The sequence below is a fragment of the Podarcis erhardii genome, assembly GCF_964252035.2.
Source record: "Podarcis erhardii genome assembly, chromosome: 3".
NCBI classification, from domain to species: Eukaryota; Metazoa; Chordata; class Lepidosauria; order Squamata; family Lacertidae; genus Podarcis; species Podarcis erhardii.
In genome coordinates, this window is record NC_138507.1 from 85,619,922 (window position 1) to 85,640,254 (window position 20,333).

A 20,333-nucleotide genomic window follows, 5' to 3' on the forward strand; every position below is an offset into this window, starting at 1 on the left:
TCCAATTATTTATTAGCTGCTTTTCAGGGCCAAGGCCCCACAAAGCAACATGCGGAGAGAAATTGTAGACACATGGATAGTTATAGGCGCCATTGAGGCTCCCAGCCTTTGTATGTCTGGATGCAATTGTGCACCCCGGGTGTGCCACATTAGGTCTTTAACCGGGTGAAATAAAGCCTAGTTTCGGCCCTGTTTCTACACTTGATGCTTAAATTGGGTTTGGGCATTTTTCGTGTTTGTAAAAGTAACATATTTACATGCCCCTGATTTTGAACTGGCTCTCTTTAGCTCTTTGTCCTAGTTTAACAGCATTCCTTTCCACAAATATACTTTATTATTATTAGTATTAGTGAGAGAATCTCGTCTACAGGAGTCTGAGCACTGAAATTAAAGCTCTTCTGCAACTCTCTGAAAGTAGGGTCTTTTATCCTGAAACCTGTTGGTCACAACATGCTGGAAAGCCAATACCAATTTAATGAAATACTAATTTTGTGTTGTTTACCCCGCCTTTGGGGCAGGTTACAATAAAGTAAATACTGTTTCTAAAAACCTGTGCATTCTGGGGGGGACTCAAAACCACAAGGCCCGCCTGACTCTTGTGGGACCTTAAAACCACAAAGATTTCATAGACTGAATGAAATTCACTTTGTCACATTGCCCAACTGAAACCCGTTTTCCAGGGATGTGGAACCAGATGTTGTTGAACTACAACTCCCATCACTCCTGGCCATTAGTCATGGTGACTGGTGGTACTGGGAATTGGAGTCCAACAACAGTTTGAAAGGCTACACATTCTCCACCTGTTTGGTAGTCTGTGGAAGCTGATCCCACAATAAATGGTCCCAGAGCAACAACTGTTTGTGCTACAACAGAGTTATGTTTTTGAATTAGGGTTAACAAGGTTATAAATCTGGCAAAACTGCAACACTTTCAATGGATCAATCTGTTAGATTAACCAGTTACACACATTACCTTTTATTTTAGCCAAAAAACCAAGATGGAATCATTTAAAAGCTTTTGAGGCAATAAAATTGTGGGTATACAGTATTTGGCCTAGAGAAGAGATTAATGGGAGGAATAATAGCAGTCCTCCAATATCTAAGGAGTTGTCACAGAAGGCAGGAGTAGGATCGATGGTTGGGAATTGCAGGGAAGCAATTTCCAGTTAAATATTGGGGTGAGAGCTATGTGACCTGCAAAAAGACTGCCTTGAGAGGCATTGGGCTCTCCTTTGCTGGAGACTGGGCTGCCATTTTTTAAGGTATCCTGAATTTGCATCCAGAATTGAAGATCCTGCATAGAGATCTACCTGCATAGATCTACCTCCAAGGTAACTTCCACCTCTAATATTCCAGGATTCCAATGAAAATAAAAGTATTTATTTATTTATTAAAAAACCTGTAACTGGACTATCTTAAAAGAAGCGTTCTTCTTCCTCACATAAGGAATTCCTCTTCTGAAAATGTTGACTGAGGGTACACGCATCCCTCACCACAAAACAAAGTATCTGTTTACAGTACTTGATTCTGAACTCTACACTTCCCATACAAATTAATGCACATTTGATGGGTTAACCGGCGAGCGTTCACGCAGCTAATCGACGTCTTTAACAGACAGCACTTATCTTCTGCACGTCGTCCCGTTATTCCTAGCCATTCCTTTCGAAACGGCACAGGTAGAAGCAGCGGGACCCGAGAGTGCCTGAGCTTCAGGGCCAAGCGAGAAGAGGAGCCGTCGAAGTGCGAAGGGGAGGGAGGAGGCTGTCGGAGCCGAGCCGAGCACCAGGCCCTTTTAAGGCGGAGGGAGCAAAGGGACGCGAGGCTCCGGACTCAGCCGCTATATAGGTCTGCAAGAGGCGGCCCGCGCTCCTCTCCTGGCTGTGCCGCGATCTCTGTCGTCAAGACCAGGCCGTGCTCCAGGCTTATCTCCCGCCGTCGATCAAAGTAAGCGGGGGGGGCCTCTGATTCCCCCCCCCATTCCCAAAAGAGGGGCGCCGCGTGAGGCGACGACGGTGTCCCGAGGGATGCTGCGGGTAGAAGGGCAGAGGAGCGGCGCCGCACCTGCTTCCTCCGGGGAGCCATGTGCCCGCCGCCGCCGCCGCCTCTTCCTCGGCTAGGTCGGGCCCCAGAGCCCGCGAAGGGTTTCCTCAGAGGCGCCGCTGACAGGATCGGCCGCGCAGAGACGCGCGCGGTTGGGTGGGTGGGTGGGGGAGGGGGCGCAGCGCCAGCCGGCCGAGGAGAGGCAGGCGCGCGCGCTCGTGGGCCTAGCCAGGCCCGGTGCCCGAGCGCGTCATTCTCAGGGCCCGGAGCCCTGGCGCCTCCCGCAGCCCCTGCCTCCCTCGAGGCCTTGCGGCTTCTCTTCCCCGCGCTCGGCTTTTCTTCTTGCCGGCCTTGGCTGAAGCGCAGTTCCTCGCGGGGGAGAAGGTGTGAAAGAGAAGCAAAAGCACCCGATCATGGTGGATGGTGGCGGCTGCTGCTGCTGCCGCCGCCCTAATGGCGCTCATCTTCTAACGGCTTAAGTGGCCGGTTCAACAATGGCTCGCCTGGTCTCGGGTATCGCCTTGTGCCGAAAGGCAATCGGTTTAGCCTCTGCTTCCCCAGGCAGCCGGCTTTTATCCCAGATGCAGCTAAGAAAACTGGAGAAATGGGACGGGAGGGGACTTAGATCTAGGAATTCCCATTGTTTCAACTTAGGTTTAAATCTTGCTAATTGGGTTTTTACAAATGGCGAGCCAGTGAATGAAAACATCGGGGAAGTTAAGCCTGCTGGCCCCCTGCTCTACTGCAAAACATGTGATGCAAGAAGATGCCTGCCGGTGGCCTTGATCTAGTTCAGCCTTGCACTAATCCTGGCAGGAGATAAGTCCTTTTCGTTCGCAGGAGCCGAGGAAGAAAGATAGTGGTGTCCCAGGAAACGTTCAGTGAATCTTTCTTTCACTCTAGCAAGCTGAAGTTCAGGACTCCATCATGCAGTGTCAGACTAACAGGGATGGGGAACCTATCAGCCTCCAGATGCTGTAAGGCTCCTGCCAACATGGCCACTGGTCAAGGATGATGGAAGTTGCAGTCCAACAGAAACTGGAGGACCATAGCTTCTCGTTCTTGCTGTGTAGACATAGCTTGTGTAGCTGAGCTACACACAGTGTCTCTGCTTCACATCTTTCCTCTTGCAAACTGGACTAGCTAGCTTTCAGGAGGTCACTATTGCTGCCCAGTGTTTGTAGGAGGACAACAATGTGAGGATATGCCTTTCAATGTGGTCGTAAGGATTACTGAGTTAATTTATACTAACCACACTGAACACAAAGGTTCCAGGGTGGATCACATCAATGTAAAATACAACACTAAAAACAGTTTAAAAAACAAATTACAATCACAACTAGAGTGGGTCCTAGAATATATTTAAGTGTCAACAGTTAGGATAAAGAGATGTGTCTTCAGCATAAGACAAAAGCAGGATGGTGTCAGATGTACCACTAGAAAGGGAATGCCACAATTTAAGGCCCACCACATTTGAACTTCTGAGGGTGCCACAGCTACCAAGAGGACCCCCCCTGCTTACCTGAGCACCTAAGGATCTGTAGGGCAGGGAGGTGGTCTTTCAGGTAGTTGGGGCCTAGTTTGGGGCTTTTAACAGCAGTGTGAGCTCCATAAATTAAACCTGGAAACAAATTAGCAACTGATGAAGTTGTGGTAAATGTTAGTACTGTATCCCTGTATGAACCCTGTATGACAAAGATATTGACTTCTTGGTTTGTATTCCAGATGCCTGAAGAAATCCAAACCCAGCATGGCGAAGAGGAGGTGGAAACCTTTGCCTTCCAGGCAGAGATTGCCCAGCTTATGTCCCTGATAATCAACACTTTTTACTCCAACAAGGAAATCTTTATGCGGGAGATCATTTCCAACGCCTCTGATGTGAGTATGTTGACCTAGAGTTGGGAGGAAGGAGAAGAGCTGTGCGGAAGAAGGAATAATACTTAAATCTAGAATTTAAATAATTTATTTAAATTGAGTTTCCCATTGGAACTTCATATATTTCCCAAACAGTGGTGCACACTCATTAGTTGAGCTATCCATAAACATTTAATAGAGCATTTATACTAGGAGGCTACACTACTTGCCAGCCATTTCTTCTAGTTGCAGAACATGCCTGTTCTGTCCTGATCCCAAAAACACAAAGTAAAAGACAATCCAAAAACTCCATTGCAGCATGCCTGTGCACGTTTTTGTTTATTTAGAGATTAAGTGCCCAGAGCTTTCTAGAAGCAAGGCTTGGGCAGAGCAAGCTGTTAGGACATTTACTTTCTTTCTTCATATTCATAATGTCAGTTATGGAGTAGGTTGCAGAGTTCAAGAAGTTAAAGAATATTGCGGGCTTCAGAAGTACTGATCTGTGGACAAAATGAAGCCTGCCGGGGTCCTACTTGCAAGGCCCACCTGCCATAACATGGCATAAGGTGTGGGGCCTAGAAAGCCACAGAGGAATAATGAATACATGTTTTCCTGGTTATTTCTCTGCAAGGGGGGCTTGCCATGGGTGTCTTTAAAACTTTGCCTCAAAGGCAAGCCCTGGGCACAATGGTATAGGTCTCCCAGTGATCCACAGAATGGCATTTCCTGGACCCAGACTCTAGATCCTGGCACATTTCATCACTTGCTAGAGTCTAGCCCCCAGTATCAATCCCATAACAGCAGTATAATATGGTATCTGTTGCACAGTCCCAAACCGTTAGTAACAACATAGTACATAACCTTTTGTGCCATTTGGTAATGATTGATCTTGAAAAATGTGTTTTTACAGTGGTTCTTTGTTTTTGAAGAAATGCAGCCTTTCCCTCAGTGTATTTGAGTTTTCACATAATTTTATTCAGATTTAATTGTCCTATCTTTTTAGAAAGATAAACTTGGGATTTTTTCTTCTTCAAATCAGATTAAATGATTTCCCCTCATCTTGACAATACTGAAAAAAAAGGCTTAGCAGTAGGTACAAACAGATTTGATCAAGCCAACTGCTGGTATTAACTAGAAATGAGCATTCACTTTCCATCTTTTACTAGGTAAAGCATGGACTGGTTACCTTAGAAGTTCAGACTGGGACAACCTTCCCAACCTGTTGCCCTTTAGATGTTGTTGGACTCCAGCGCCCATTAGCCCCAGCCAGTGTGGCTAGTGGTCAGAGATGATGGGAGCTGTGGTCTAATAACATTGGAGGACCACAGGTTGGGGAAGCCTGCATTATAGCATGCAATCTGCATTATAGCATGCAATTGTGTTAGGGAGGTGGACAGTGTGGACAGGTTCCTACATTTAAAAAGCCTTCTGGAACAAACCAAAGATGCATTTAGTCTGGCATCTTGTTTTTGTCAATGGATAGCCAGAGGCTCTCAAGATGCCCAAAAGAAGGGCATGAAGACATGTGGCCATTGTTTGCCGGTTGCTACAGAGCAGCTGTTTGTGGTTATAATGGCTGATTATATTCTCCTTTTAAATCCTCTAAGCCAGTGGCAATTGCCACACCTTATGACGAAAATTCTATAATTCTGCATTGTGTGCTGAAATACTTACTTGGTCCTAAATCTGCTGCCCAAATTTTGTTGGGTCTAATATTATATATGAGAGAGAGCTCACACACAATTTCCTGTTATCTATTTTTTAGCATCATGAATAATTTTGTAAATCTCCCTCCTATTCTCCCTTCAGGAGTAGCTTGGCCAGCAGCAATGTTGGTTGCCACTTCCTGGGAAGGACAAGGCTGGGTGCAGTGGTAGGAGTGCTGGATTGGTTCTGCTGTGTAGCCCCAACCTCCTCACTGCCTAGCGCCTCTCCTTTCCCATCAATGGCAACCACTGGGGGGCTCTTGCTGTTGGTGTGCCTCACCAGTTGAGCCGCTCCTACCTTCCTTAGTTTATGAATAAGAGAGAGAGGGGGAGGTCTTCATACTCTTCCTTCCAGGAGAGCAACAACCCTGTGTCAGGTTTGCTTCTGGGACTTCGTTTAAGCAGAACCTTCTCACGCAGAAGCAGCGTTCTGACATGGATTGATCACATTGGCTCAATTTCTTCCTCTCACCCTCAGAAGCAGCTTTGCAGTAGGCATGTGCTAACAAGTGCTGGGGGAACTGGTTCACCTCTCCTTCATACTGCTCTGAGATTTTACGTATCCCTTTCTGAACGGGCTTTGTTCCTTCTTAAGCCTCCAGCAGAGTTTTGTTTTGATGGGATCGCTGGCTCTAGTGGGCCCCTTTAAAGTCCTACCTGGAAACAATGATTGGAATGGATTTCAGCATGGCTCCAGTTCTAGGGTGTGGGCAAGTGTTGGCATCACATTTCAAAATAGTCTAATAAACAGATGAGAATCCAAAACAAAAAAAAAAATTGCCTAAGTGAAATACTCATAGTAAAAAAAGGGGGGTCCAATATGTTCCAGTAGCCTAATAGGTTTAAAAAAGTAGAAATAATAAATCACTGTTGCAAGTTTGCTTTATGAGAGTGTTAACTTATGTGTCATGATAAAGTCATATTTGAGCAGAATGAACTTCTTAGGATAAGTGTTATTCCTGAGGTCCAGTGGTTACCCTGTAGTCCTAGGTAATGTTTTTTTAAAAAAACAAGAAGGAATGTACTATTTTTTACAGAAACAAAAAAATACTCCATTGTTTTTAAAAGTCGTATAACAACATTAAAATGGAATTGGTGATACAAGTAAAATACTAACATTTTCTCTGCCCTATTTTGAGAAGTTGTCAAGAATTAAATGGATTTATGTTAGCTTTGGTCTTCAGAAATTTCTCTTCCTCATTCAGTAACAACAAATTGGATCCCCAAGCTTTGTAAATTCCATGTAATTTAACAGCAAACAAAGTGAAAGTTGGGTGGTGGGGCTTAAACATCACAGGACAACTGATTGCCGTCATCATTGGATATGTGGAATATAAAGTGACTGAGATTTGTATTTTTATATAGCAAATTTCAAACGGCTACTTAGCGTCACAACAATGCCGTTAACTTTGACAACGGTTTGTAAATCTGAAAACTGATAGCATCATGAAACATTTTGTTTGCTTACATGCAGTTCTGTGGAAGTGATACAGATTCTGAAATTGAGATTGTTCGATCATCCCATCCTTACCTATTTTTTCTTGTCTCATAGGCACTGGACAAGATCCGCTATGAGAGTCTGACAGATCCCTCAAAGCTGGAAAGTGGCAAAGAGCTGAAGATAGATATCATTCCCAATCCCCATGATCGCACCCTCACCTTGGTGGACACCGGTATTGGCATGACAAAGGCAGACCTTATCAACAATCTGGGCACCATTGCGAAGTCTGGCACCAAAGCCTTCATGGAAGCCTTGCAGGTGGGTGGCTGGTGGATGAGATTTTTGGAAAGGATGGAGAGCAACAACTTTAGTTTGTTGACTTAAATAAGCAGAGAGACAAGGGATCTGGCATATAGAGGCATGCTTGAATTTCACATTCAAAGAAACTGGGATTCTTTAGCAGGAAAACCTGAATCTCTTACTTAACATCTATATTAGAAATTAAAATTATTACATGAAAATTAGGCAAATTGGTGCTTATTTAACAACATTCTACTGGAGAGGAACAGAACTGTACAGGGTATCTAATCCCCTTGATATATGGAAATTATGTCTCATGCGCTCTTCTGAGAATTTCATCAGCCACTATGCATGCACTTTATATATAGTCTTATGGTAGGGAACCTGTGCTCCTCCTGATGCCACCTGATTTAAATTCCTACCATCCCTGGCCATTGGCCATGTTCTCTGAGGCTGAGGAGAGTTGGTTTCCAGTAAATTAGGGCCACAGGTCCCTCTCTCTGATTTTAAGAGGAAGAAGGCTGCTTTTAATATAATCAAAATTGAGGCTTTCAGGATGTTGAATCCTTTGCCCATGAATTTTCATTTTTTTCACAAAATACAGCACCTCGCTCATAAGCTGCTTCACTGTTTTGCACCATTCCTATTTTTTAAAATAAACAAAAAAATCTAAATTCATTATAAAGGTACATCTAACCTGGGTGTTGCCTTATTTCCTGCCAGCTCTTCATGTCTAGAACATAACTTTCTGGTTATTTAGAAACTGTGTGTATGCATATGTATGTTAGGTTTCCTTTCCAGGCATCTAGTCTCTCTTCTTCCATCTACAGGCTGGTGCAGACATCTCCATGATTGGACAGTTCGGTGTGGGCTTTTACTCTGCTTACCTTGTGGCTGAGAAGGTTGTGGTTATCACCAAGCACAACGATGATGAACAGTATGCCTGGGAGTCATCTGCAGGCGGCTCCTTCACTGTCAAAACTGACCATGGTATGCAATGGCAGATGCCCCCAATAGCAAGTGATCAAGGGGTTCTCAAATGCTGTCTTGAATTAGAAGTAGAAGGGGGAATATGGCAATCTCATACATAACCCAAAAGTAGGAACAATAGTACAGTGGTACCTCTGGTTACAAACACCTCAGTTTACAAACACTTGGCTAACCCAGAAGTAGTACCTCAGGTAACCCAGAAGTAGTACTTCAGGTTAAGAACTTTACCTCAGGATGAGAACAGAAATCGCGGCGGGGGGGAGGCCCCATTAGCTAAAGTGGTACCTCAGGTTAAGAACAGACCTCAGGAACAAATTAAGTACAGTGGTACCTCGCAAGACGAATGCCTCGGAAGACGAAAAACTCGCAAAACGAAAGGGTTTTTCGTTTTTTGAGTTGCTTCACAAGACGGATTTCCCTATGCGCTTGCTTCGCAAGACGAAAACGTCTTGCAAGTTTGTTTCCTTTGTCTTGTGTCCTTTTTCTTAAAACCATGCATTCACTTCGAGGAGCAACTTATAGCACGCGGTGTGGTAGCCTTTTTTGAGGTTTTTGAAGACTTTGGTCTTTTTGAAGCTTTTCCAAAGTCCATGCTTTGCAAGACGAAAAAATCGCAAGACGAAAAAACTCACGGAACGAATTAATTTCGTCTTGCGAGGCACCACTGTACGTAACCAGAGGTACCACTGTAATCCTTCCTCTTCTCTTCTTTTCTGCCCTCTGCTGGTGAGGTTGAGCAGTAACCAGCAAAAAAGACTTGTTACCCAGGAGACCTTTCAGTCATTTCCAAAAGAGCATGGAGGTCATTCATGGTGCATCAGCACATTGTGTGCTGGTCCCAGAATCCCTCTGATATGTTGCTGGGACTTCCCACATCTTTTACAGTGCATTTGGGATCTCTGTTTTTCTGGTTTCGTGAGGCAGATTGAGCATGAAGTGACATTTTTCACTTTTAAATAATATTTTATTAAGCAGGATGTATAAATAGCATGTCTTCTCCACCACAGAATTCTCAAAAGCATTCCATAAGGAAATAAAAAAGAAACCATAATTATCTGTTGATGCAAGAGATACAAAATAAATGTATTATCTGCGTCACCTCATGCTTTTCATTTTTCTGAGGCAGCTATAAATAGGTGTCCTTGCATATTGTCATTAGGTGCATAGCTTGAGTTTGCAGGGGAGGAAATGGCAACACTAGTTGTCAATCAAGATGTCGACCCAGTATGCGACAGCTGTAAAAAAGACAAATTCCATACTAGGATCATTAGGAAATGAATTGAAAATAAAACTGCCAATATCACAAGTGTCATTATAAAAATCTGGACTGCATCTGAAACACGGAGGGAAAATTGCGGCATTTAGGACTTTTTAATTTAGAGAAAAGGCAAGTAAGAGGTGACATGATAGAAGTTTGAAAAATTAAGCATGGCATGGAGAAGGTGGATAGAGAAATGTTTTTCTCCCTCATAACACTAGAACTCCTGGGCATCTAATGAAACAATGCTGGAGGTTTTGGGACAGGAAGAAAGGCATTCATTCACATAGCACAAAAATAAACTTTGGAATTTGCTCCCACCAAAGCAGTGATAGCCACCAACTTGGATGGCTTTAAAAGAGGATTAGAGAAGTTTGTGGAGGATAAGGCTCTCAATGGCTTAGGGGGAGCACTCCTGTTTGTGAATTTGACACAGGAATCCAGTTAGCCACTCTATGAACAGGATACTGGACTAGATAGATCATTGGCCTGATCCAGCAGGCTCTTACTTTCTTTCTAGTAGCCTCATAAAAGGGACATGGTTGGCGCTGTGGGTTAAACCACAGAGCCTAGGGCTTGCCAATCAGAAGGTTAGCAGTTTGAATCCTCGTGACGTAGTGAGCTCCCGTTGCTTAGTCCCTGCTCCTGCCAACCTAGCAGTTGGAAGGCACGTCAAAATGCAAGTAGATAAATAGGTACCGCTCCAGCCGGAAGGTAAACGGCGTTTCTGTGCGCTGCTCTGGTTCACCAGAAGCGGCCAATATCAGCCTCTCCAAAACAAGGACTACCTCCCCCAATAATGGCCAGTCTTCCACCTGCTGGAGATGTTGGCTCTGACCAGGAACACTTTCTAAGGAACCGCAGATCTGATGTGGCCTTCTAGAGTCTCCCACCAGCCTTCACCAACCTAGTGCTCCTCAGATGTTTTGGACTGCAGCTCCGCAACCCAGGCTTAGTTCCTCTTGTTTGTTTTAGGCGAACCCATTGGCCGTGGTACCAAAGTGATCTTGCACCTGAAGGAAGATCAGACTGAATACCTGGAGGAACGTCGTATCAAGGAAGTGGTGAAGAAGCACTCTCAGTTCATCGGCTACCCTATCACTCTCTATGTAGGTATATGAGAGGAGCTGCTCCAGGGGGGTCAAATGAGTTTCATTTCCACAGCCACTTTTAGGTGTATGGTGGAAACTGTTCCACATTGTGCTGCTGTTGGACTGCTAACGTCTCTCCATGAAGGAGAGCCCAGGCATGGTATGTGAAGGAGGGAGAGCTGGACTATTCATATACTGCCTATACTTGTAGAGCAGTCCTGCAGCTTTTGAAATGGATTTTATAGGAGCATTGTACTTGCCTGTGGCTTAGACTGCTATTGATTTTATTTATTGAATTTCATTTCAGACCGGGACCCACCTTCAACACAAAAATGGATTTGGGAATCCGTTTCTTAATTTTTGTTATATGTATCTATTGCGCTAGCGCTGCTGTTAATGAGCCACCTTAAATCAGACCATGACCCAATATTGGGTCCCGACACACCAGTTGATGGGTGAAGTCTTGCATGCTTTAAAGTGTTTAGGGTGCTAAAGTGAAGTGGCTCTTGCAATTTCAAGTGCAGCTTCACTTGGGAAGCATTCTCATGTGTTGCAGTGGAGAGCAGCTCCATCCCGTGGTGGGCTTTTTAAAAAGTTCTGCCACATCTTGGGTTGTGGCCTGGTCACAGGCCTGAGAAAGCAGTGGCCACACTGGATGGTAGCGGTGTTTTGAAACTCTGCTCCCTTGACTAGTGTGAGAAGCAGACCGGCTGTACTCTCTTCCTGGTGGAAGTATAGGTGTGAAGTTGGCAAGTGAAAGGGTGCCTATCTGTGTGTGCATGCTTCATACACAGTACAATAATCCCCCATTCTCTGAATATGGCTCACGCCCAGGTTTGACCCTTTTAACTTTAACCTTCTTGATAAACCTGCAGTACAGTAACAAGGTTCTCTTCTTGCAGCTGGAGAAGGAGCGTGAGAAGGAAATCAGCGACGATGAGGCGGAGGAGGAAAAAGTGGAGAAGGAGGATGAAGAGGCAGCCCCCAAAGATGAAGAGGAGAAGCCCAAGATTGAAGATGTGGGCTCAGATGAAGAGGAGGAAGGTGGCAAGAGCAAGAAGAAGACCAAGAAGATCAAGGAAAAGTACATTGACCAGGAGGAACTGAACAAGACCAAGCCCATCTGGACCCGAAACCCTGATGACATCACTCAGGAGGAGTATGGCGAGTTCTACAAGAGCTTGACTAATGATTGGGAAGACCATCTGGCTGTTAAGGTGAGAGTGGTAGATATCTCTGCTGATATCTACTGTACTTGGTTCTCTGTATCGAGCAAAGGCCCAGAGAAAGTAGCAGACAAGATGGCAATACAGGGCAGCAGCGTCTGCTAACTAAGAAGCTGAGTACTTAAATAGGGTTGCCATACATCTGGAATTTCCTGGACATACCCAGAATACTGTGGTTGGCAGCAGTGCCCAGGCAGAAATTGGCAAAATGTCTGAAAAAATTCAGATGTATGGCAGCCCATGCTGGCAGTGTGGTTTTTCCATTTAAAAAAAGCTCAACAACTTTGCCACTGCCAAGCAACCTTTTATGTCCAGATTTTTGAAATATGGCAACCCTAACTGAAGAATGTATGCATTATTATGTGAAGGGGATAGAAGAGACCGCTTCATGGAGGAAGAAGCTTGCAGTTCTCCACTGCGATATATTTTCTAAGTGTCGCTAGGTTTCATTAGAGTTGTCTGCACCCATTCATAGTTGCCCAGTGGGTAGAAGTATAGCAGTATGTTTTAAAGTATTAACTGAGGTATCATTGAAAAGTTTAAAAAACAAACAAACACCCCCCCCCCTCAGGCTAGAGGAGAGAAGGGTCTCTTGAGTGAAATAATTGGAACTAGGTGTATGGCTGCCAGATTCCATGCTGGGGCAAGTTTTTGTCCATTTCCAGCTGTGTTCTGGGTTGCAGATGAACAGGTGCAACTTCTCTTGTCCGTATAGCACTAATGGAATAAGTGGCACCTGTTGAACTCTACTGGGGTGCAAGAAATTCTAGCACAGTGGAGTCTCTGAAGTTTCCTCTTGCCTAGCAAGTTTTGCCAGGAATATCTAACAAGTCCAGTCCACACAGAAGTCTTTCTATGGTATTTTTGCTGCCAGTGTGTGTTTTCCCCAAAGGGCTGCTCACTAGCTCATCTGATGTTCCCAAACTTCACAGCACTTCTCTGTGGAGGGGCAGTTGGAATTCCGGGCGCTTCTCTTCATCCCACGCCGGGCCCCGTTTGACCTCTTTGAGAATAAGAAGAAAAAGAACAACATCAAGCTCTATGTGAGGCGCGTCTTCATTATGGACAGCTGTGATGAACTCATCCCAGAGTACCTGAGTAAGCTCCCTCTTTCTGTTCCTGCTTTACGTCATTTAGAATATTGGGCTGTTTTTTATAGCCCTTGTTTGACCCGCCTCTGCAATGCCAGTATTGAACTATCATTTTATTCTGGTTTTTCAAACTCCCAAAACAAGGTGGCATCGCTAGATGCTTATGGACTACAATTCCCATCATCCTTAACCATTGGTCATGCTAGGTGGAGCTGATGGGAATTGGAGTGACGCGTGTTCCCCATCGCTGATCTCTAGCAAAGCTGTATCTCCCACCCCAGCCAGCCTGGCTTAGTGTACTCATGATCTTCCTCTGCTATTTGTAGAACTGTGGCGGGGCAGGGGGGAATTAGTGCAAGGGGGTCATGACATAGGTTAGCTCCCTCTGTGCAAGTTCTCTTTGCGCTGTTCCTCCCAAACACCCGAGGCTTGCATTTCCAATTGGGCACTGTTTTGCTTATAAAATGCTTTCGTAGGTTGGGATGAAATACCACCTGGCCTAACCTGCCACCCACCCGTTCATCCTCTCCTTAAAAAATAATAGTAATACTGCACAACATTGCTCCAAGGAAGAGAATCAAACCATACAGCAATTCTATGGAAAACCAAACCATATGAAAATTTTCAGGGTGGAGACTCTGAAAATGAGCAAAGCCCTTCTGCTGAGTTCTGCAAAGGGCACTTTTGGGGAAGGCTGAATTGCCATGTATGTACACACTTTCTTGTCCCTTCTCCCTGGATCACTTATGTAGAACAAAGAAATGGTACTCTCTTACTCAGATTACCTATCAGTTGTCATGGCTTGTTTAGTCTCTGATTTTATTTCTTCCTTTCTTTTGTTAAATCAGACTTCATCCGGGGTGTAGTGGACTCCGAGGATCTGCCCCTGAACATCTCCCGTGAGATGCTGCAACAAAGCAAGATTCTCAAAGTGATTCGCAAGAACATCGTCAAGAAATGCCTGGAGCTTTTTGCAGAGCTGGCGGAGGACAAAGAAAACTACAAGAAGTTCTACGAAGCCTTCTCCAAAAATCTCAAGGTGAGAGCTGACCAGCCCACTGTCTCAGGCTGGATTGAGCACAGTAATTTGGGCAGTAAAACAATCTGCTGCAGTAGAATTTCTTGCTCCTGACTTCTACTACCTTGTTTTGTTTTTAATTATGGGAAGTGTTCTTTAAAAAAACAGTTCTAGTCCTCATGATTGTGAAAAGGCTGGGAAATCTTCAGGCCATAAGCTCAGAAAAGTGGAGAGTGAAGCTAAGCAGTAATTTTAGTTTATCAGAAAGCCTAACTCTAGCCTGAACACCTGTTGCCCTGCATGTCCATTTATTAGCCTGGCCAGTTGGGTACCTATTTATTTAGAGTCCAGTTCTTCTCTCCCCAACCACCCTGGGTTGGGCTGCCCATCTGTCAATAGTGACATTTTTTTGCCCACACTATTTGGAATCTATAAATACAAATAAATACATCTAAAACATCTTTTGCCCATAGCTGGGGATCCATGAGGACTCTACCAACAGGAAACGCCTGTCAGAACTGTTGCGGTACCACACTTCCCACTCTGGCGACGAGATGAATTCCCTCTCCGAATATGTGTCCCGTATGAAGGAAAACCAGAAAAGCATCTATTACATCACAGGTAAATAATACCTGCTGTCAGGAAAAAGCTGATCAAACCTTGTCTCCTCACAGTGGAATGATGATTCCTTTGAGCAGGAATCTTTGGTTATAGTGGAACCTGGGAATTTTATTTCCACTGAACTCGCCTTGGCTGCTCTGGCATCAATTTCTGAGTTATTTGTGCCTTTGGTCAATTCTCCTTAATAGATTACCTTCCTTGGATCTTCTGGGGGTGGTGGCTCTTTTCTTTAATTGAAGAGAGATTGAAAACCCAACTCTAATCTTAATGATTCCAGAGACATGAGCTAAAAACCTCCAAGTTTTAATTAAAAGTTGTGAAACCAGTAAGAGTTAATTCAGAAGGACTTCCAAATATCCGTCAATTCTTTTACACATCTTTGCCCTTTAGAGTTCCAGTCTAATTTCTCAGTGCATGATAAAAAATGGGAAAACACACCTTTCAAGGGCCTAAATTGCATGATCCACATAATGTGTGCTGATTAAATTACGCAAAAGGGAGGCACATTTATAATAGGAACTGAAGCTTAGATTCAGCAAATGTAGACAGAAATACATCTTGATTTGCTCTGTACTAGAATATTGGTCTCTATTAGAAGATAACCTTGGTGCCCTCTGTTTTGAGTGTTGGGTGCAAAAATCTCCTGTTTTGATACCTTCCTAGTCTTGCCAGGTTTGGGGGCCCCATCCACAAGGCTTAGCAAAATGCAAGACCAGCTGAAACATGCTTGTTATGAGAGCATCATTACTCTCTTTAAAAATGGAGCTTTGTTGGAACCCATGATGTGCAGCGTGATGTTAGCTCCTCTAATCTCTTGTGCTGCAGGTGAGAGCAAGGAGCAGGTGGCTAACTCTGCCTTTGTGGAGCGAGTGAGGAAACGTGGTTTTGAGGTGGTGTACATGACAGAGCCCATTGATGAGTATAGTGTCCAGCAGCTGAAGGAATTTGATGGCAAGACCTTGGTGTCCGTCACCAAAGAAGGGCTGGAGCTGCCAGAGGATGAGGATGAGAAAAAGAAGATGGAGGAGAGCAAAGCCAAGTTTGAGAACCTTTGCAAACTCATGAAGGAAATCCTGGAGAAGAAAGTTGAAAAGGTGAGTGTGCTTTGTCCCATTATCTGCCTGACCACACACATGTGCAAAGAAGGCAGAGGGCCTTCTTGGTAGTGGTGCCCTCCCTTCAGATGTCAATGAGATAAAGAATTATACAACTTTTAGAAGACATCTGAAGGCAGCCCTGTATCAGGAGGTTTTTAAAGCTTGTTTTTATTATATTTTTAGATGTGCTGTAAGCCACCCAGAGTGGCTGGGGAAACCCAGCCAGATGGGTTAAGAATAAGAAACATTTTTTGATGAAGGCTCATGATTTGGCATCTGGTGTCTTATCTAGGTGACGGTCTCAAACAGGCTGGTCTCCTCACCCTGCTGTATTGTCACCAGCACCTATGGCTGGACCGCCAACATGGAACGTATCATGAAGGCCCAGGCCTTGCGAGACAACTCCACCATGGGCTACATGATGGCCAAGAAGCACCTGGAGATCAATCCTGACCACCCCATTGTAGAGACACTGCGTCAGAAGGCGGAGGCAGACAAGAACGACAAGGCCGTCAAGGACCTTGTGGTGCTGCTCTTTGAGACAGCACTGCTTTCCTCTGGCTTCTCTTTGGAGGATCCACAGACTCACTCCAACCGTATCTATAGGATGATCAAGCTGGGGCTCGGTGAGTTGCTGGGAGATGGGGAGCAGCAAAGCCTATTTCTTCTGCTATTGAGGAAATGGAATATGGCAAGTTAAGAGAGGTTTATAGCCTTTTTGTGACCCTGATGCATTCAATCCAGGGCTTGTCAAACAACTTGGGTTTTTTGGCCTCAGGAAGGTCCAATTTACTTGGTTACTCTACCCACAAATGCACACTCATTCTTCTCTAGCCTCAGGGGAAACTTTGTTGTGGCAGTGGTGGTGGGAACATGAATGTGGGTTAGTCACATGGAATTATGACGTTGTGAAAAGGGCAGGAGAGGTATAGCAGTGGGGGGAGTGTTTTTATAAGTGAGGCCTGGTGAGCAGAAGGATGTGAAATTGCCTGTAGCTGGTGTGGAAAGCAGACTTGGAACCTACCGTATTTTTCGCTCTATTGGACGCAGTTTTTCCCCTCCAAAAATTGAGGGGAAATGTGTGTGCGTCCTATGGAGCGAATGCAGGCTTCTGCCATAGCCACGCGCAACCCCTCCGGCAGGGAGAAGCTGCATGGGGCTATGGCTTCTTTAGCCCCACGCAGCCTCTCCCGGGAGGGAGAGGCTGCACGGGGCTAAAGGAGAAGGCAAAGCAGCGAGCAGGATCCATCCCGCTCGCTGCCTTGCCTTTTTCCATAGCTGCGCGCAACCCCTCCGCAAGGAGAGGCTGCACAGGGCTAAAGGGGAAGGCAAAGCAGTGAGCAGGATCCATCCCGCTCGCGGCCTTGCCTTCTTCCATAGCTGCGCGCAACCTCTCCGTCAGGGAGAGGTTGCGTGCAGCCTGTACGCTGCTCTTTGGGGCTGGGTGGGGAAATATTTTTTTCCTTGATTTCCCCCCCTAAAAACTGGGTGCGCCCTATGGTCCGGTGCGCCCTATGGTGCGAAAAATACAGTAAATGCTTTTGGAGGGCTCCAAACTGAGTACAACCGATGTGCCACAGGGGGCATGATGATTGCTTGCAAATGAGAATGGAATACAAGTCTGGCTCTTAAAGAGACCCTTTCTAGCCTTGAACGGCCTAAAAATGATTTTCTATTGCACACTTACTATTTCAGGGATTGATGAAGATGAGGTTGCTGCTGAAGAGCCTAGTGCCGCTGTCTCTGAAGATATTCCCCCTCTGGAAGGAGACGAGGATGCCTCACGCATGGAGGAGGTGGATTAAAGAGAGGGCGCTGACCTCCCCCTCTGTCTTGCCCCCATCCATTCCCTGCACCATCGCCTTGCTCAGGAAGACTGGCTCCGGCAGTGCTCTGGCATGCCTTCGTAAGCAGTCTCTCACTACCTTCCTGTATAATTGGTAGCCAGTGTGACAAGGGGTCTCCACACCTATCTGATCTGTCTTTCTGCTTGTTTAGAAAAAATGCTGCTTTAGGGGAAAGGGACCGGCCCACTGGTTTTAGGTTTTCCCTCCCCCCATGCGGGTTTTATCCTTTTTCTGCTGGGCCACCAATCATCCATCCTACCATAGCTGAGGTGAACACAGTGAATGTCCTCCCCACTAATAGAGCAGTGAGTTGACTCCTTGCCTCCCTCCCTCACTGCTGCCCTTTGTCCTCAGAGAGCAGGGACTTGTACTCTTGTTGGCTGTTTGTATTTGGTTTTGTTTTACTGGAATTAAAATAACAAAGAATGTGGTTTACAATGAAGTGGTATTGTGATGGATTTCTTTTCTTGTGGAGCACATGGACCTTGTCACAAACTGGGGCAGAGAGCCATACCTGCCCCCCCATCAAGAGTGGAAACTGGTTCCTAGTTCAGGTGTCATGTGCCAGAACACCCTGACCTTCTTGAGCTTGTGTGTACATGTGGAATTCTGAGAAAGTGTTGTGGGCACTTGAGCCTCAAAATGGCTCCTCTTGCATTTGCATGATATTTACATGGAGTATTCCCCTAAACCAATATCAAACTACAGATCTGACATCTAAAAATCCTAGACCCAGCAATTGTCATTACAAACACTGGATTCTCAAAACAAATCCTTATGGTTTTCACAAGGATTCTTCCGCAAATTATAAGTAAATTAAAGCCGCGTGGCATTGGTTTTTACACTGGGCAGAAACATGCCATGGAACAAAACTGTAGACCTCAAATGTCATGTTTTTAGGGGATTCCTTGTGGGCAAACCTTAAAAAAACCATGCGTGTACGTGCCAGAGTAAAAATGTTCCTCATGGTGCCCCAAAGCCTCCACCCTGGAACCCACATTGCTGCTTCCATTGCCGCATTCATGCTGGTTAGAGGGCATATGGAGATAACTGTGTGGAGGAATGGCTCTGGGCAAGAACAAACCTCCAGCAATTCAATCTGTTTCAATGGGTTCAGGTTCTCATGGGTTCCAGGTCTCTCTTGGCCTTGGTGGGTGCATGTGCTTTATGGGGCCATGTTGGGGAATCCCAACTGCAGGTTGTTAGTGGAAGCATCTTTGGGTGCCTCCATATGAAGTGCGTTGAGCAAAATGGTATGGTATCACAGTCGCTTTTGGAAACACACTTGGTCTGTTGGCCATAAGTTACCCATCCCTGCTCCCCATTGTCATTGTGCAACAAGATGACTTATTTTCAAGTCAGTACTCTTTTAGAAAAATCCACCTGCTTAGTTTCGTCTCCTGAAGGTGGTAGGACTATTTTGGCATGTTCAGAGACTGTCTCTTAAGTAGTCAAATTTCTTACATGCTTCTCTTTACTGGCATCTGCTCTGCAGCAGGGGTTGTCAACTGCTTTGGGCTTGTGGGCAAGGCGCACCCTGCAGCCATGCATAGTTGCGTATGCATATAATAAAATCCTGCTGTCAAGCCTGCTTCCAGCAGGGGGTGCTGATGGTTCAGTCTCATGGAGGGAGAGTCCAGAGCGTTCCCTTCACTGGCTTTGCTCCAGGCCCTTTGGATACTTTTTCCTAGCCAGAATATGTTCCTGAACTGTGACTCTTGCTTGCCTGGATGTACATGGGGGTTGTAGAAACATCTCACAGCTGCAGATTCCTGTACTGCAAGGGGTTGGACTAGATGATCCTCAGGGTCCCTTCCAACTCTTATGATTCTACAAAATATACTTTGGCATAGCTGGAATAGAGCCAAGGGTACAAAAGTTAAATTGCTTTGCCCACTTTTGCCTCCAGCCCTGCCCACCACTGGCAGACAGTCTCTGGAAGGTTGCCCATGGCCCTCTGTCCCAGTCCTGCTATAAAGGATAGACCACACAAGGCATCATCTCCTACAAGAGCAGGGATGTAGCAGCCATCTATATAAAGCTGTTATTCTAACATGTACAATTCCTTGTAGGCTAGAGAAGATTGCTGAACCCATCTTCCTCCCCTGGCCAAACCCGGTACAGTGATACCTCGGATTACAGATTCCGCTAACCCAGAAATAGTACCTCTGGTTAAGAACGTTGTTTCAGAATGAGAACCGAAATCACGCGGCAGCAGCGGGAGGCCCCATTAGCTAAAGTGGTACCTCAGGTTAAGAACAGTTTTACCTCAGGTTAAGAACGGATCTCCAGAACGAATTAAGTTCTTAACCCGAGGTACCACTGTACAATGATCAACTGATCCATGGGCAGAGTGCCTTCAAAGAGCTCTTCAAAACCAGCTTGCCTTCATTGTAACTTCATGCAACACGCACCTAACTGCCCAATTTGGCCCATGGGATAGTGTGTTCCCCACCCCTGCTAATAAATGCTTACAATAGAGCAAGCGTCATTGAACAAAGGGACTTGTAAGTAAACATGCATAGGATTACTCAGATTTGCCTTCCTGACAGCTAATTAAGGAAGTACCTTGTGCTTCTTGCTGTCAAGATTTTATGCTTTATTACAGGCACCTGCCTGTAGGTGATGTCCAGGACAAACTACAATTTGGAAAGTTACACTGAACCCTGTGACCAGAATCCAACAAGAGTTTAGGCAGTTCAGATAGGACTTAATTGGGTTGAATTGTGTATACCTTCCCTTTCTACAATTAAC

The 20,333-nt window shown here is 45.3% G+C and overlaps 1 protein-coding gene and 1 long non-coding RNA gene across 2 annotated transcripts; one reads left to right on the plus strand and one right to left on the minus strand.

Annotated features, from left to right (window-relative positions):
* The first annotated feature begins 1,784 nt into the window (after positions 1–1,784).
* HSP90AB1 (heat shock protein 90 alpha family class B member 1) lies at positions 1,785–18,021 on the plus strand. Its single transcript, XM_081856057.1, has 12 exons — positions 1,785–1,943; positions 3,765–3,917; positions 7,152–7,358; positions 8,171–8,330; positions 10,564–10,697; positions 11,582–11,896; positions 12,838–13,003; positions 13,845–14,035; positions 14,488–14,635; positions 15,461–15,729; positions 16,025–16,358; positions 17,428–18,021. The coding sequence occupies exons 2-12, from the start codon at positions 3,765–3,767 to the stop codon at positions 17,535–17,537; spliced, it is 2,187 nt and encodes a 728-aa protein (XP_081712183.1). The 5' UTR covers positions 1,785–1,943; the 3' UTR covers positions 17,538–18,021.
* Positions 17,814–19,491, minus strand: LOC309338752. Its single transcript, XR_014155039.1, has 2 exons — positions 19,454–19,491; positions 17,814–19,391 (listed from the first exon to the last, which is right to left on the minus strand). It is a non-coding gene; the product is annotated as an uncharacterized lncRNA (long non-coding RNA).
* Between the last annotated feature and the right edge of the window lie 842 nt (positions 19,492–20,333).